Source organism: Plectropomus leopardus, chromosome 4 (genome assembly GCF_026936395.1).
Source record: "Plectropomus leopardus strain MGB_pleo_1.0 chromosome 4, ASM2693639v1, whole genome shotgun sequence".
In the NCBI taxonomy this organism is placed as follows: Eukaryota; Metazoa; Chordata; class Actinopteri; order Perciformes; family Serranidae; genus Plectropomus; species Plectropomus leopardus.
Genome location: NC_142179.1, coordinates 18,855,901 through 18,871,900, shown reverse-complemented (window position 1 = coordinate 18,871,900; position 16,000 = coordinate 18,855,901). Strand labels below are relative to the sequence as shown.

The 16,000-nt window shown below is 38.5% G+C and overlaps 1 protein-coding gene across 2 annotated transcripts in view; it reads left to right on the top strand.

Annotated features, from left to right (window-relative positions):
• stpg2 (sperm-tail PG-rich repeat containing 2) overlaps positions 1-16,000 on the top strand; it is a 74,124-nt gene that overhangs the window by 42,903 nt on the left and 15,221 nt on the right. For both annotated transcript variants that reach the window (XM_088076699.1, XM_042488988.2), the window contains 2 exons: positions 12,290-12,455; positions 14,998-15,113. In XM_088076699.1, coding sequence (XP_087932825.1) covers positions 12,290-12,455; positions 14,998-15,113 — 282 coding nt within the window. The remainder of the gene's footprint in view (positions 1-12,289; positions 12,456-14,997; positions 15,114-16,000) is intronic.

The window sequence follows — 16,000 nt, the reverse complement described above, 5'->3', positions numbered from 1 at the left end:
CTAAAACAACATTTGTTTATGAGTGAATGTGCTCAGTTAATTTAATGGCAGTCTTCTCTTGAGAGTTTGATATTTCTTGTGTACAAATCAAAAATTTCGCTTGTCAGTGATGCCAGAGAAAAGGTCAAGCTTCAAAAAATGGCAAAGGGAACATTTATGTTGAAGGGACAGTTTTCCCCAAAATCAAAAATTGGAGATGTCAGCTGTAGAGATTACTGCCAATTCGTAAATATAATGAAGCTAGATGGCACTCAGGCAGAAGAAGGTTTGAATACACTCGTAGACAAGAGGCTCATGTGTGTGATAGTTGGAGATGTAAACATTAATGGCATCCTCCTGAGCTGAGCTGTAACATTAGCGAGCTCAGTGCTGCTAGGTGAGCTAGCAGGAAATGCTCTCTTCCATGGTTGATACAGTTTATGGATATATATATATATATATATATATATATATATATATATATATATATATATATATATATATATATATATATATATATATATATGTATATCTATAAAAACCCATAATTGACTCAACCAGACCGCAAGTCAAATGATGTCGGTGAGACCTGAAGTAGAGTGATATGGCTTTCAAAATACATATTAAATATGGTAACAAAAGACAAAGAAAAAGAAAAGTGAACACATTGTCACCTAATATATAGTTTCAGTATTGGTCTTTTACAAGATTTTTATTTGAAGATGTTCACTCCTGTCCTCACCTGTCCTCTAATTAAGTTGTGTTGAGCTTAATTTCCTGTCTTGAGTGGGATAGACAAGTATTAATTGATTCACATCTAATGGAAATATAATGTTGACATCCTTTAATGACACTACTACATTGTTTCAGTTGATTTATAAAGACACCATGGGGAGGGGGGTAGACAGTAAAAGAACTGGAATAAATGTGGAAAATGAGGACGCATGCATGAGCAACAGAGGAAAAGACAGAGAAAAGAAAGAGCCGAACAAGTGAGTCTTAAAATGTGTGATAGGGCACAGATGGAGAACTTGTCTGTGTAGCACTTTCAGATTTTATGATGTGCGGATGCTCTCTAAGTTATTGCTTGGAGGAAAAGATCACATACGCTCGGTGAAATTCTTTCTCTCTTTCCTTGTCTTACCGCTCATGCTGTGAAGTCCTGGTTATTGTTACCTCCCTGCTGTCTTGCTGTTATAAAACAAGTGAACTGAGAAACAACCCTTCCTCAAAAACAGCCTGACTGAAAATAAAAGGCATTTTCCAAGTGAAGGTGGATAAACGCGACATGATTTCTCGCACATTCACACAACTCCAGAGCAAACCTTTGTGGAGTTCATACCTACTGAATGCTTCATTAGTGTGCTGAATGCAGTGTTGCTATTTAGATAATACCATTCACACACCTTTCCTGTATACCCAGTGGCATCCAGGGTCCATTGTGTTGACTTTCTAAGCCAAAATAGACACAGATTTATTTGTATGAATTACTTATAGCATTGAAAGTAAAATGTGAGGGATTATACACTGAAACTGTAAAAGCAAACAAATCTTTACACCTAGATGTGAACAAATTTAAAAAAGGGCCCTTTTTAATTGCCTTCCTAAACAATCCATATTAGTTAAACAAAAACTATTCATATGAGCATTTTATAATCAAACAATGCTATAGTATGGTTAATGATTTGGTTGCTATGGAACAATGTTTTTACAGTTTGGTCCTAGTCTTGTCTGTGCAAGCACACACTGACGTGTCATACATTCATTGTATTTTTTTTCCCCACAGTAATATGCTGTGGTGGTAACAAGATGAAAAAGCAGCATTGTACCAGTACTAGCACACATGGATGCAAACAATGCGAAATTGAAAATATTTAGAAAATTGGCTTTACAAATGTTAAGAAATAAGGAAATGCCATCTGCACATTTGTTAAAATAACACAAAGAATGAGTCTTGTCCATAAACACTGAATGTAAACGTAGCCTTTCTTAAATTACAATATGACTCATAGTGCACCTTTAAGTTTGGGTAACATAAATAATTGCGTTGGGTTGAAAAAATTGTGGTTATTGTTGAAATAACTACTTCTTTTTTTTGACCAAAACTTAAGGCCCTTTTATCAGCTTTTCCGACAGCTTTCAGCTTCATCTGTTGATATAGATGAATGATGTAGATAAAAGCTCAGGAAAAAGAAAGCCTGTTTGAATTACTGTAAGTTACTTTTTGTCCAAATACTGTTTCCAAAGTAAAAAACAACCAACTGCTGTCCTGTTTCTGCTGAGGAAAGTCCCGAAAAAGCACCACATAGAAAAAAAATCACATTTGGGTCAGTGTAAAGTGTTTATTGTTTTAAGTAAGCTAAACTGATTTGTTAGTTCTTTTCTCTCTGTGACTTGGAAAAGGCTGGCACATACACAAAGGAGATAATGTCTTCTTTCATGTGTTGTCTGTCTCTGTCTTTAATCCAGTGACATGTTCAAGAAAACAGAATAGCACAAACAAACTCAAATTAAGAAATACAGTCAGGCAGCAGCTTTTATAAAGTTCTTGATGTGAAATAACATAATTTTGATAAATGAGGCCTTTCAGATGCACCTTTTTTGTCCAGTGTAGGGATCAGCCACGTGCTCTGTCTGCCAAATTTCATTTGTATCGACCTGCTTTTGAAAATCTTCAGTAGCATGTGAGAGATTGGATCCCATTTGTATTTATTTATCAGAGAATAATGGAATCGTCAGCAGATGCCTGCGGACCTGTGACACTGCCCAGAATAGAGATCAGTATTTAAACAAATTAAAAACTTATTTTCCCCTTTTAGATTGGATTAGAGGAAGTGAAATGTGACCAGGGCCAGTCCTTTAATTTCATCCTGTCTTTGTTTATTATCAGGCTTGAGTTTTACTTCTGCTACCAATTTTCTCAGTTGCATGTTTTTCTCTTTTGTCTCTTCATCCTTTTATACTGCTTTCTCTATATTGTTTGCTCTTTTAGTTTCATCTTGCCCATTTTTGTATTTTGTTTCTCCATATAAGTTAATCAGTCTCTCTGTCTCCCCTTTCTTTCTCTTCACCCCACTCCTCATGTGGATGAAGTAGGCACATGTGGTAAGCGGCTATGTACATTTCTCTGTCCAATGTATGGACACCAGCTGTGGCCAGCAGCTGTGTGTATCATGCATTGTGTGTGTGTGTGCACGCCCATATGCAGGTGTGGGCGTGTACCCATTTTATGCAGCAGCTGTGTGTTGTGTGTGTGTGTGTGTGTGTTTGGATATGGACAGCTGTTTAGTAGCAGGTGATGATTTTAGGAGCCAAGCAGACAGTGAGCCAGGCGGCAGGGGAGACGACAGGGAGAGCTAAGCCCAATAAGCTGTAAGGAGGCCTGGGCTGGGCGTTCACTCAACCAGGCCTTCTGGACCTCAGCTGGATGGTCTAGTGGTTCAGGAGAGACCCAGCTGTGGGTGTCAGTGTTTATACATGACTCTAAACCTGGCAGACACCACAGACAGCTAACTGATTACTACTGTGTATAAATCAGCTGCAAGAAGACAGTCAAAGGGTCTTCAAAAGGGTCTGGTTTTAAACTCACTGTGGGTCAGATCTATACTGAAATCTGGAATCACTTCTTCCACACAAAATCAGATTAGTGGATCAGGTCTGCATGTGCATGTGAATGCCACATAAGATGAGCTGCAGATGGAGAAATATCAAGAGCGGTTGTGATATAAAGAGAGGTTCAAGGAACAATGTATAGGATTTAGTAGGGTTGGACCCAAACATTCGACAACTCTGGTATTCGTTAACGGGGTAGGTATTCAGTTTTGGTTTTTTTGCAGAGGACAAATGCTATTGTAGTGTTTGTGATCCTGCTGCTGCAGCTGTCCCACACAGTGACAGGATTTATCGTTTTACCCAACGGTTATTAACAGGTTTATTGACTGAGTCTAACCATTTCAGTGTTGGTGTGAGCTGCACCAGAACGCAACGAGCTCTTACATAATGAGGACACTTATCATTTCAGACACGCAACAAGATTTAACAGAATAATTAAGAACACTGGACTCAGATTGTTGTACTGCATAACTATCAGAGCTTGTTTCTACTTCTGTTTCTAGTGTCTGTCAAGTGCCTGTATAATGATGCCTCTCACATTAAATTTAGCCTCATAACACGTTACTTGTAGATCCACTTTACCATAAACATTCAGTCTGGTCCTTACCTTTGTAGTAGTGAGCCATAACTTTACTAGAAGAACCTTTCAGTTGTAAACATTGTAAGACAACTCAAATCCCACATTGAATTCTACTCATTATTTCATCAGCTCCATCACATTCCTCATGGGAGCACAGAGGAGACAGCTGGACTGGTGCTGCTGACACTCAGCTGTTCAGCGCACCGCAGACGCTGAAATGTACTCATCAAACAGCATTAAATTATTGTAAAACAGAGTGGCAAAAGTGTTAAATTATATCTTCTAAAACTGTTTATACATCCCCAAGTAAGACCTTTTTTGTCATGTGGTTTTTGTGTTTAAAATTGCTGCAGTGAACACAACTGTGTGCACAGTGTGCTATAGAGTCTTCAGCCGTGGCAACGTTTTCTCAGGTCACTTTGCATGTAGCTTCACCACCTGCACATATGAAGTGTTTGAACTAGGTGAATCTGGAAACAAAGCCTGTGACAACTCCTGCACAAGTTATTTGGCTTCATATCCTTATTATGAGTCCTAATCATATGCAGGCTAAGATCACCACAGCAAACTTAAAAAAATAATTAACTTGTGTTCATCTATCAAACTTTCATCTTTCAGTGATATCTCAGAGTGCTGTATAGTAGTCAGTAGCCAACGTGACAACTCGAATTTCATTTGCATGTAGATATAAACAGCTCATAAGGTAAGCAAAAAGGGAAGACTGCAAAGATAAAGTTGAAATGATTGACAGAAGAGAAAATTGAGTTTTTGAACCACTGGAAGAAGAGTGAGGTGAAAAACAAGTGTTGGAGCAGTAGGCATCACAGGTGATAGACAGAGCAAGAATATATGTAGCAAGAAAGACAAAAAGAGACAAGGCGATAATAAGCACACTGTATCAGGCAAGGGCAAAATAAAATGAAGGAGAAAGCAAGATATACAAGACTACAAAACACAGCAGAAAACTGTAGCTGTCAGCAAATTGTTAGACTAACTGCTGCCTATAAAGTGAGAATAGAAAGCGAATGGGACCCATATGGTTTCCCTCTGTCATTCCATCTGTAATGAAGACCTGTCTAAAACCTCATTAAGGCCTTATGACACCTCCACTTATAAAATCAGACAGATGGTTATCAAGCTCTATGATGAGACACCAGCTGTGCTTATGACACAGAATGACATAGATAGTCTATTCTGGGAGGAAAACAAGCAAACAAATGCTGTATTCACATTTCATTCAAATACTAGCAATATATGTTGTTACATAGATAAAGCAAAGCACAAACTCCAAATTAAACAAAGACCAAAATGGTTAATTCAAAAATATGGTGCCACACAGCAGACTTGTTCAATGTTACACATGTAGGTTTGGTAACCATTGTCTGCTTAAGTGTAGACATTTTCTGCTCTTAAATGTTTTTTTTTTGTTTATAACTTCTTAAAATTAAAAAAGGAAAGTTAATACAGTGTTATTGGTATTGATAGAGCACAAAGCCTTCATCTTTATCTCCCTATTTGTCTTCATCAGCTAGTATATTTTGGCATTTGATTAGTGGCTTTGATTTCAGATTATGGCTAATGGTTGGAGGAAACAACAATTACAGGACACCCTAAAAAAGCTGAAATTATAAATATAAAAGACAAGAACAGAAGAAAACTGAAAGATAGCAGCAAATACAGTAAATTTAGCAGCATGAAACACCAACCACTGACCAAAAGTTTTGGAACCTGTGCAGTATATGGGCACACTTTTAAAAATGCTGCACCCCTTGTCTGCCAATAAGTTTTACCGTCAAGATGAAGAAATCAACCCCAGGTTACACTTGCGTTAAGAGGCAGAGCCGAAGTAACCATTAATGTATATAAGAATAAAGGGGTTGGCAATATGTTTAATTTTATATTAATTTTGGGATATGAGCTTAGACATTATCTCAGATTTTGGATACCTTAATATCATAAGTTCTGTTTTGTTCAATCTGCTATATTATTTTCCCTTACCTACTCGGTCATCAGATCCATATTACCGATGACTATTTAAAAAAAATGCATGGTTTAAATATAAATACCAATAATTAATCCTACAGTATAAGCACAGTATCGATAACAAGGTATTGGTTAGAAAAAAAAAAAAATATATATATATATATATATATATATATATATATAAACGATAGAATTTCATAGTTATTTCAATTAAAAAGTCACACCCCAGCCACCCCGCTCCAGTACAGTCCCATAACACTGGCACTGAAACTAAGCAATGTCCTGCTGTAAACTGGGCTGCAGCAGAACATACTTTAGCCACCTAAAAAAAACACTATATAAACATTATACACACTATATTTGAATATTTGCTCCTCTTTACCTTCCACAACAGCTGAATTAAGGCAGTGGTAAACCAGAAACTCTTCTGTTCAGCGGAGTAAAATGACAGTTTCTCAGCTGAGGGGTTTTTTGATATAACTGCTTCAAATCCCCGTCGGTAAGGGCTGTAGGGTATTGATGTTATTTTGGATGGCCTAAACTTTACATGTAAACGTACTGACTGTTTCTACTGAAACACCAGCCAGTTAAGCAGTCTTTTTGAGTGAAGCTTCTGCCATCCGTTCCCCAACAATGAACAATCTTTCAAAGGCATATGCATCTTTTTCTTTTGCCATCTTGATACAAAATCACAATCACGTGGGCCTGCTCAGTGTTTTTATAAATGCACATCCACAAAACATTAGTGGATATTAATTGATTTATTGCACCATGCCGTGCACCTGTGGGCAGGTGTTTGTTATGTTTCTCCACTGATTAATTCAAGCTTTTCCCTAAGTTTTTTTACCAGTCTGTATATCATCTGTTGTACAATGATCTGAAATATGGAAATTCAGTCTGAAAGGAGTCTGAAAATAGCTTTCCGCTCTGCGAGGAAGAATGAAAGGCTTTAAGAGTAATGAGAGGATGAAGAATGGAATGTGGCTGTAGCACAAATGTGCACGCGCGCGCGCACACACACACACGCATACAGACACATACACATACACATACATCCCATGTTATGCTCTGCCATTAGTCAAAGCTATCACTGTACATACTAAGCCAAATCGTTAGTATTACAGTTTTCAGGTGAACTTGCGTGGCCATTAGTACGAGAGAACTCGGTGTAGATGAGATTCTGTAAGAAGATAACAAAGGAGATCTGACTTTGTGTTTGCATTTTGTTTTGTTCTTATAAGGCAGGCCACTTAAATGAGAACATGCTTAGCATTTTGTATCAGATGTAAAGGACATTTCAGTATCGTGTGTTATCAGTATGTCTTTTTTTTGTTTTTACTTGATTGTATGCGAAGCTGAGAACAGAGGCTTATGCACATAAATAGTCTTAAATCCTCATTATTTTGTTTTAAAAAGAATCTTGTTTTGGTGTGTATTTTGAATATTAAAAATTGCAGATATTTGATGAAATATAAATAATACAAGAATCTGTTTAAAAAACATTTTTAATAGTTGAAGGACACTGATATTTTATCCCCAGAAGATTTGTTACATTTGGCTTTCCTTTGGATTTCCAAATGGATTTTGTCTAAGAGACATAAGCATCTGAAAATACTTAACACCTCTGAACAATAAAAAAATACATAAATGATCTCAAATAATTCAGGGGAAAAGCAGAATCTGCTCTCCAAGATAAGCAAGGATAAAACATTTTTAAAACAAACAGTGAAGCAATTGGCAAGATCCCTGATGCAAAATCATTGTGCTTGGCCAAGGTATCAGTTATGAGTCATCTACACTTATCATGAATAAACTCTTGAAGAATAAACTTGGCTGTCTCCTGCTGTTGTGTTCTGCTCAGGGAACCACATTATAATGACATTGGGGACTGTGCAGCTGCACTGTTCACTTTTCAGCTAGCAACAATGATCTGACACAAGACAGGTGTTATCAGTTTTCTCAGCTTAAGAACCTCCGAAGACTGAACCAGAGAATCTGTTTTTAAACTGTCTGTTCATCCACTTATGTTTCTGTTTAGGAGAGGAGACCCACATTGTCATTTTGACCATCAGACAGGGGAATCTTAAACTTAAAATACATAATTTGGTTTATTTTATCAGTTTTTTTCTGTTGGTTTTGCTTGGATAGATGACATTTCATCCAACAGGATATTCTTTGACTGAGGTCTTGTGTATCAGCCCATTCTTAAATCCAGGGCACCAAATTTGGCAGCTTGGCCAGTGGCCATTGGCACCTGATTAGGACGCACAAGACACCTTTTAGCATTTGGATGAGACGTATCAGGCTTTCAGCTAACTCCAGTGCAAATTCATCTGTGACAATGATGTAGTATAAAGAGCAATAAAGTCTGAGGAGGGCAAGAGAAAGATGTGTGCATAGGTAAAAAAAAAACAAAACACAGAACTGTCACCCAGGAGAAACTGATTTTTTGTCACAATACTTGATTTCGACTAACATATGTCATGTAACATGGCCATTAACTTACTTAAGATATGTAACAAATGTACTTCAAACCTGAACCCTGATCTTTTTTAATAAACCTTACCAAGTAGTTTTGTTGTTCTAAACCTAAAGTCGTTTTGGTGACGAAATTGACATTTCCTGCGACCGCGGTAGTTTTTCTAAAAAAACACTATGCATGTAACAAGTGCAAACTGGTACGCCATCCCTGAGCATCCAAAACTTACATTAGAGGGGTACCCAGAGCGCCATAGTTTGAAGCATATAGCCACTGAAGAAGCTGCTGCTCTATTTGACAAGGTGGGAGTGAGAATGTGTGTAGTGTGTATATTCATATCTAGGACTTATAAGAGTGTTTCATGCCGATAAGGATTTTTGGCTGACCTCAACTCTGTCAATGCCCGGTGTGCTTTTTGACGGTATCTTATTTAATGAAGCAAATTCAGGACACATTGTATATAGTTCATAGATGGACTTCTGCTGCATTGCCTCCCACTGTACAACCTTTATTTAATTTAGTATTTACCTGTTGGTTTATTTAGTATGTATCGCAATATCATGATTGGTATTGATTGGTATTTATATATAGTCTCGATTGGCTGGAAAAAGAGCTGTAAGTTCGTATATAGTGTTTTACAAACATCAAAATGAGAAACTTATTTTTTTTTTATTTATCTTGCTTCACTTATAATAAAAAATACCATTAGGTCTGACAGTCTGTCTCAGTGCTGGCATTACATCAATATTCAATTTCAGTTATTCTGCGTCACTGCCTGCCTGCCACAAATGTATATCTGGTATCTACAGTATACTATACACTTTGACAGTCAAGGGCAATGTGACAGAATTGTTAGGAAAAAGTGTATTTGTGTGTGTGTGTGTTTCTGTGTGTATGAGGGAAGATAAGCATTGAGCTGTCTAAATGTCTGAGGTATGTAATTAAAGTCAACCTGAGTGCTGTCAATACGTGATGACTGCTACTGGGAACAGTGGTTTGCCCCATGTTCAGGGATAATTACGGACGGTAGGGTCCCTCGACAGGTGTGCATGTGCACATTATGTTGCAGAGGTTGGAGGATGATTGCTTTGCACTGTTAGATAGATTTGTGACAGATGTGCCTACAGGTGCCTCTGTGATTGTGTGTGTGTGTGTGTGTGTGTGTGTGTGTCTCAAATCAAATCATGAGGAACAGTAACAGTAACAACACAAAATTTCCCCACCATAATTCAATTCATCTTATTTTCCAGCAATTCCACAGTTGCAACATCACACAGAATCTGTTTGTGTCTGTGTGTGCTTGCAAATTGTGTGTGTGAGGTTGCATTGTCACGCACATGTTGTGCTTGCCTCCTTTTTCCTCACACTGTGCCTATAATGAAAAGCTAAATGGCCTGGGTTAGCAATGATCAAAGATGGACAGCTACCTAGGAGGAAACGGAGAAAACAGCGGTCGAGAAATGACAGTTTGAGGTAAATGACAGCTCTGCTATGTTTAGGATAAATGGATCATGCAGCTATATTCAGCCTTCGCTATCAATTATTCAAAGACCTACCGACAAGACAAATCCCCAGTAACTGAGATTCCTCTGCAGCAGTGTTGAAGCAAGTTTCTAACCAGGTGACATAATTCATCCAGTTCCCTTTTCACATCCCAATTTCTCCAACTGGGATCCATTACATGCTCCCATCAGAAAGAGCACCTCAGTGAATTAGCTCTTAATTATTAGCAATTCATTTATGACTAAGAATGTAATGGCCTTGTTATGGAGGCTATTTATCTGAAATTACCTGTGGTACACTGTATCATTACTCCTCCCTCTGTGGAGAAGAAGCATAATGTCAGCTGGGAGACAACCACTCATTTGCACCATGGAGGCGATATCAGCGTGTGTGTTTGTCCGCATTTGCATGTAGATGATGTGACATGAACTGTATGTCCTTGTGTCTGTGCTGTGATATTCATGCATGAATGTCTGTACATGAGTGATATTATAGCAAGTCTGAAAGTGTGTTCTGATAACAGATGGGTGAATGGGTCATTTGTTATTCATAATGAGTGTGTGTCTTTTACACTGTGGACCTGTCACTTGTGTAATCTAATAAGGGATGTTTGTGTGTGAAATTGTGTGTTACATTGTCAGACATTTTCCAGTGTCAGGTTACACTGTGACTCAACCTTTCGTATCCTTCCCTGTCATCTATTTTTTTTCGCGTTTCTGTTTTTTACTGAAAGTCTCGACAATTATTGAACGGATTGCTATGAAATTTGGTGCAGATCTGAATGCTGTGCAGAAAATTGATCCTCACTATTTATCTAGCGCCACCAGCAGGTTTAAAGTTTACATTTATCCAGTGAAATATCTAAACACCTACTGCTAGGGTTGGTACACAATTTTGTGCAGACCTTTATTCCCAACCCAAACGGCATGAGAAATGTTGGCATTTTATGTGTCTGCAAACCACGGATAAGTTACATTTGCACATCATTATGCAGTGGATAGACTGAAACTTTACTGTTCAACAATGTTGTGGTTAAGGTGTGATTACTTTACATCACAAGGACCCCTTGGGTGTGGTGTGGAAAAGATCTCTTTTTCGCTTAAAACTCTGTTTTGGGGGCTTAATCCCCACTGGAAACACAGAGCTGTCTCGGTAAAAAACAGCAGCTTTTCGTGGCACTTTCCTAATTGGAACAACAGCAGCACTACAAAACACATGTTTGATTTCACAAGGAAAAACCAAAGACTGTATATAAAGATGGATAACATGACAGCTCCCCCAAAGTGTAGCTTTTCAATCTCGATCGCCCCCTGGTGTCTGTCTGCAGTATAGGTCATAAAGGCTGCCCCTTCATGTTAGTGAATGGGACACAGGCCAAACTAAAAACTCAAAGTGCACGCCAAATATATTTTTCCCAAAGACTATTTCTGTCAATGAAGGTTGTTTTAATCAGTCGATGTTTGTTCAAATGTTTGTTTTTCTGACAAGTTCGGTTTTAATGAGTTATCAAATTATATAAAAGGGGGATTTTCCGGCATGAATGACAGCTGTGACAGCCAGTCCATGCGCTTGCATTCAATGGAGCTGCTCATGACAGGTTGGACGGGTGTTTTGGCGAGAACTCCCCCCACCGCGAATATCACTACTGTGCAGACTCCAGTTCTCAGTAACATCACATAACCTCACTTAAGCATAGCGGGGGTGAGTCGGGGTGTGTCATCCGTCTTTGTATACAGTCTATGGGAGAAACAAACTGTGCTCTCACTGAAAATGTGTCTTCATAATACTCTATAAGGTGTCTTCTAGAGCTCTGTGGGAATGCCACCCATTATCAAACATTTGAACGACAGGTTGCAGTCGTGCTGCTCTCTCTCTCCTCTTGTTCGTCTGCATGTCCGTAACTTCAGCACAGTGCACGATGGTATGTAGTGCTTAGCTGGTGACCATCGATTATGCACAACTTTTCACAATACCACAATATAGGGTATGATAATGATAATAATAGTAATAATAATAATAAGAATTCTCAATATACATTCGCATAAAACTACAAAATGGTAAACTCACTATGCAGTGGACTAGCAAGTAGTGACTGATTTCCATTGCAAACTAAAACATTCTCTTTCTCCTCTCCTCTCCTGTCCTCTTTGCAGGATTCCCCTCCACCCAACAGTTACAATGTGAGTCAGACATTTGAGAAGGCTAATGGCCGCTCTTACTTAGAACCCCGAAATGAGGAAGCAAAGAGACGACAGAGCTGCTTCCTCTCTGCTGCGCCACGGAATAATTTCTTCCTGCAATGTGACCCTACTGTACCAGGTATCACATGCACACACAAACAGAATAAGCAGCATCAGTATAGAGAAACAGATCTATCTATGTATCTACTTGAAACTGTACAGCTCCACCCTTTCATCATCATGCAGTCCAATTAGCTTCATCTCTGCGGGCTTCTAACCTAATATTTACTTCAATTACACTCCCATTGAAAAATGTTGTTTCAAAATTGATGGATTCATGACTTACTTGGATAATTTATGACTAGCCCCATTTCACCAAGGGACTCAACCCATGAGGCACCCCAAACCGTTTAACCAAAATCTAATTTGCATATAAATAGATTTGGACTGTTTGCAATAGTGATTCTTCTTCATACATACAGCCACATACACACTTATCCACCCACACACACACACACACACACACACACATATTGGAGCAGACATGAAGACACAAGTATATGGATACTCACAGGCACGTACAGACTCACATTAAAATACACACATTGATGTGTGCATAGCAACACATACACATATACAATCATTCTGCCCATTATTGAATTAGCATTTATGAATAGGCATACAGTATATGGAACATTATGGAACATTATATTCCTCATCATGCTGGGTCCCCTGTGATCACATTTCTCATTATGTTAAAGCATTCAACTATTCAACAGTTTTGAAACATGCACACACACTCACACACAAACACTCCCAGCAGAATCACAGTTTTTCATATAATGGTCAGTGACATTAGCAATAGCTCAAGGTGTTTTTATGAATGCATGTTGTTGTTTTGTTGGTATGCGCTTATTAGTACATTTAAAAGTCACTTTATGTTCATGTAGTCATGAGTTGCAGTTGGCTGTTGGGTCAGACAAGCTTCTGTCTTAACATAAAAGTGTGTTGGACTAGTGATGGATTGTTTTTCTCATTTCTCTCATCATAACTCTTAATGCGCTGATTATAGTGCCCAGCCCTGGGGTCCATTAAACCATTTCAAAATCGATTGTAAAAGTTGTTTCTATAATTCATGAAAAGTTGGCTTTTGAGGTTTTAAATAAAAAAGAGGTTTATGGAAACAATGTTGTGTAACGGACAAACCCCCGAGGCTTAGCTTCTTTATTTTTTAGTTTTCATGTTTTAGAATTCAGTGTGAATGTTTCTTTTTCGGATGAAAATGGCTTTTTAAGAGGTTTGTTTTTACTTGCAACACCGTGAGTTCATGATTGTGCAGTGTTTTTCTGTCAGTGCCTCTTTGCTTGTTCGTTATCATATCAGCATGTGTGTGAATGTGTGCACATGGATCTCTGTACACCTGCTTCTGTGTTTGTCTCATAATATATTCATAACATGGACACTTTTTTTTGAAAAGCACAAAAAGAATATCTAATCCCTGCAGAGTTTTTGGTTGATCTATACAGTACCGTCTGTACAGTATACCATGTCTTGTGGTGGACAGCAGGGTGGTTCAGTATTCTGGTAGACTGAGCTTTGATCATAGTTCAGACAGTTCGAGTTACATTAAAATGCATCCCATGAGAAAAAGCTAGCACAGCTTGGAAACTCAATCCAGATTTATACTGTACAAGGCACCCATACTGCTGTAACTTTTGCTGTCTAATATCTATGAAAAGGAGCAAAACAGGGTAATCTTTTAACCTTGACCAGAATAATTCATCTGTCTTAATGCCGCTGCTGGTTCAGATACCGACACTTTTATGTTGTCTGCCACAGTTACTTTGCTTTAGACCTGTTAGCACTGCTGAGAGCAGAAAGTTGGAGATCTCAGCCTTAACAGAATTTATTTTACCTATCTCAAAAAATTACCTCCCGGTGAGGTGGTCTGTGGTAGTGGGGAGTGAGGCGGAGGACACACTGTGATTAGAGACTCTAGATAACATTAACATGAACTTTAGTCCCAGCCTTGAGCCTTTGGCACCGGCTAGCAGAAGGCTAAACTATTAGCAACATTTTCTCTCCATCTGTGAAACACTTTGCCACTATTGACAAGTGTTTTATTTCATATATTGTAAGACTCTTTCTCTTTTTGAGAAGTCTGTCTTTGTTTTTTGGATTGGTTTGCTAAGGAAGTAGTTGTTGCCAGTGCCGGTATAGAAACTTTCTCTGCAGGATTCTTTGCCATTGAATCAGACTTTCAATGAAGGGACGTGGACGTGGCTCTGCATTTGTAGAACAGCCAATAGGAACACCCTCTCTTGTTATGGCCTAGATTTTCTAAAGCCTGAACACAGAGCCAAGAAGAGGTACAGAAGTCAAGTTTTCTCTGAAACCACTTGAAATACATATATGTTTTTGCCCAACAATGCCAAAAGAAAACTGCCTACCCAAGCTTTAAAAACTTAAATAAATAACTGTGGTAGAAATTCTGTAAAAGACATAAATCTAATATGCAGTAATGTCATGAATAGCCTCTGGTTTTCTTGCATGCACTGAAGGTCGAAATATGGGCAGCTATAAAGTATATGAATGTCTGAAGCACTTTTCTGCTTATGTTAAAGCAGCTACATGTGAAATGATGTATTTAGGTGTGGATTATGTGTGCATGTGTTCATCAGGCCCTGGCCAGTACAACCCTAGTGTGAAATCCTTCCCTCAAATGGCTGTGATCTCCTCCAGAGCAGATCGATTCAAAGTCTCCGTGGACACCAACCCAGGACCAGGTGCTTATCAGGTAAACATGCTGTTAAAGTGTTACTCTCATGAAGTATTATTACTGTTGCCTTCCCAGCACATTCCCAGTCTATTTTACTCCTTGAGTAGCTGACACGCTCGGGCATCAGTGTAGGTATGGATGTGTGTGTCCTTGAATTTTAATGTGTCTCCATACGAATAAGCGTTGGAGTAGGATGAGACGTGAGTGTGCCTGCACAGACCCGTTTGCATGCCTGGTGTATTGCATGAGAGGCCACAAATATATGCCTGACATTATCTCGTGTTCTGATCCTCAGAGAATCTATCAAATTTCTCTGTCTGACCTTGAGCTGAGCGGAAGAAATTGATTGCTTTGTAAGAAAAATCCAAACTTCAATAAGTTTCTGTGGTTTCAACCTATCTCCACTGATGCAGCACAAGGCTGAATGATGCCGTTTCCTGCTCAAGGCAGCTTTTCACTTTGTGGGAGAATTTGTTCTTAATTGACCTGCCTGGTTGAATTAAACTGGGAAAAGTGAGTGCATTTTTATTAAGTCTTGTGTTGTTTAATGCAACCACCTCAGACTGCTGACAGAGACAAATGCTCTTTATGTTTGAAGCATAATACAGCTGTAATGAAACTTAACCAGAATTTAATCTCTCCCTGCTCTATTTGAGTGTGTTTTAATAGGAATTACAGCTTTGGGTTACAGCTCCAAGTGTGTCTGTGTGCGTGTGTGAAATGATTGAAAGAGCTAATGTTGCTTCCAGTCCCTGCTGACTTTGAGTGGTGAACATCAAAGACAAAACCACTGAGTTTGATTTAAACCTCGCTACAGAGTTCATCGTCATGTTCATGTCCATGGGTGTAATGTTATCACACGGCTCTTTCCTCTCTTCTCTGTCTCCCTATCTCCCAATCTGTCT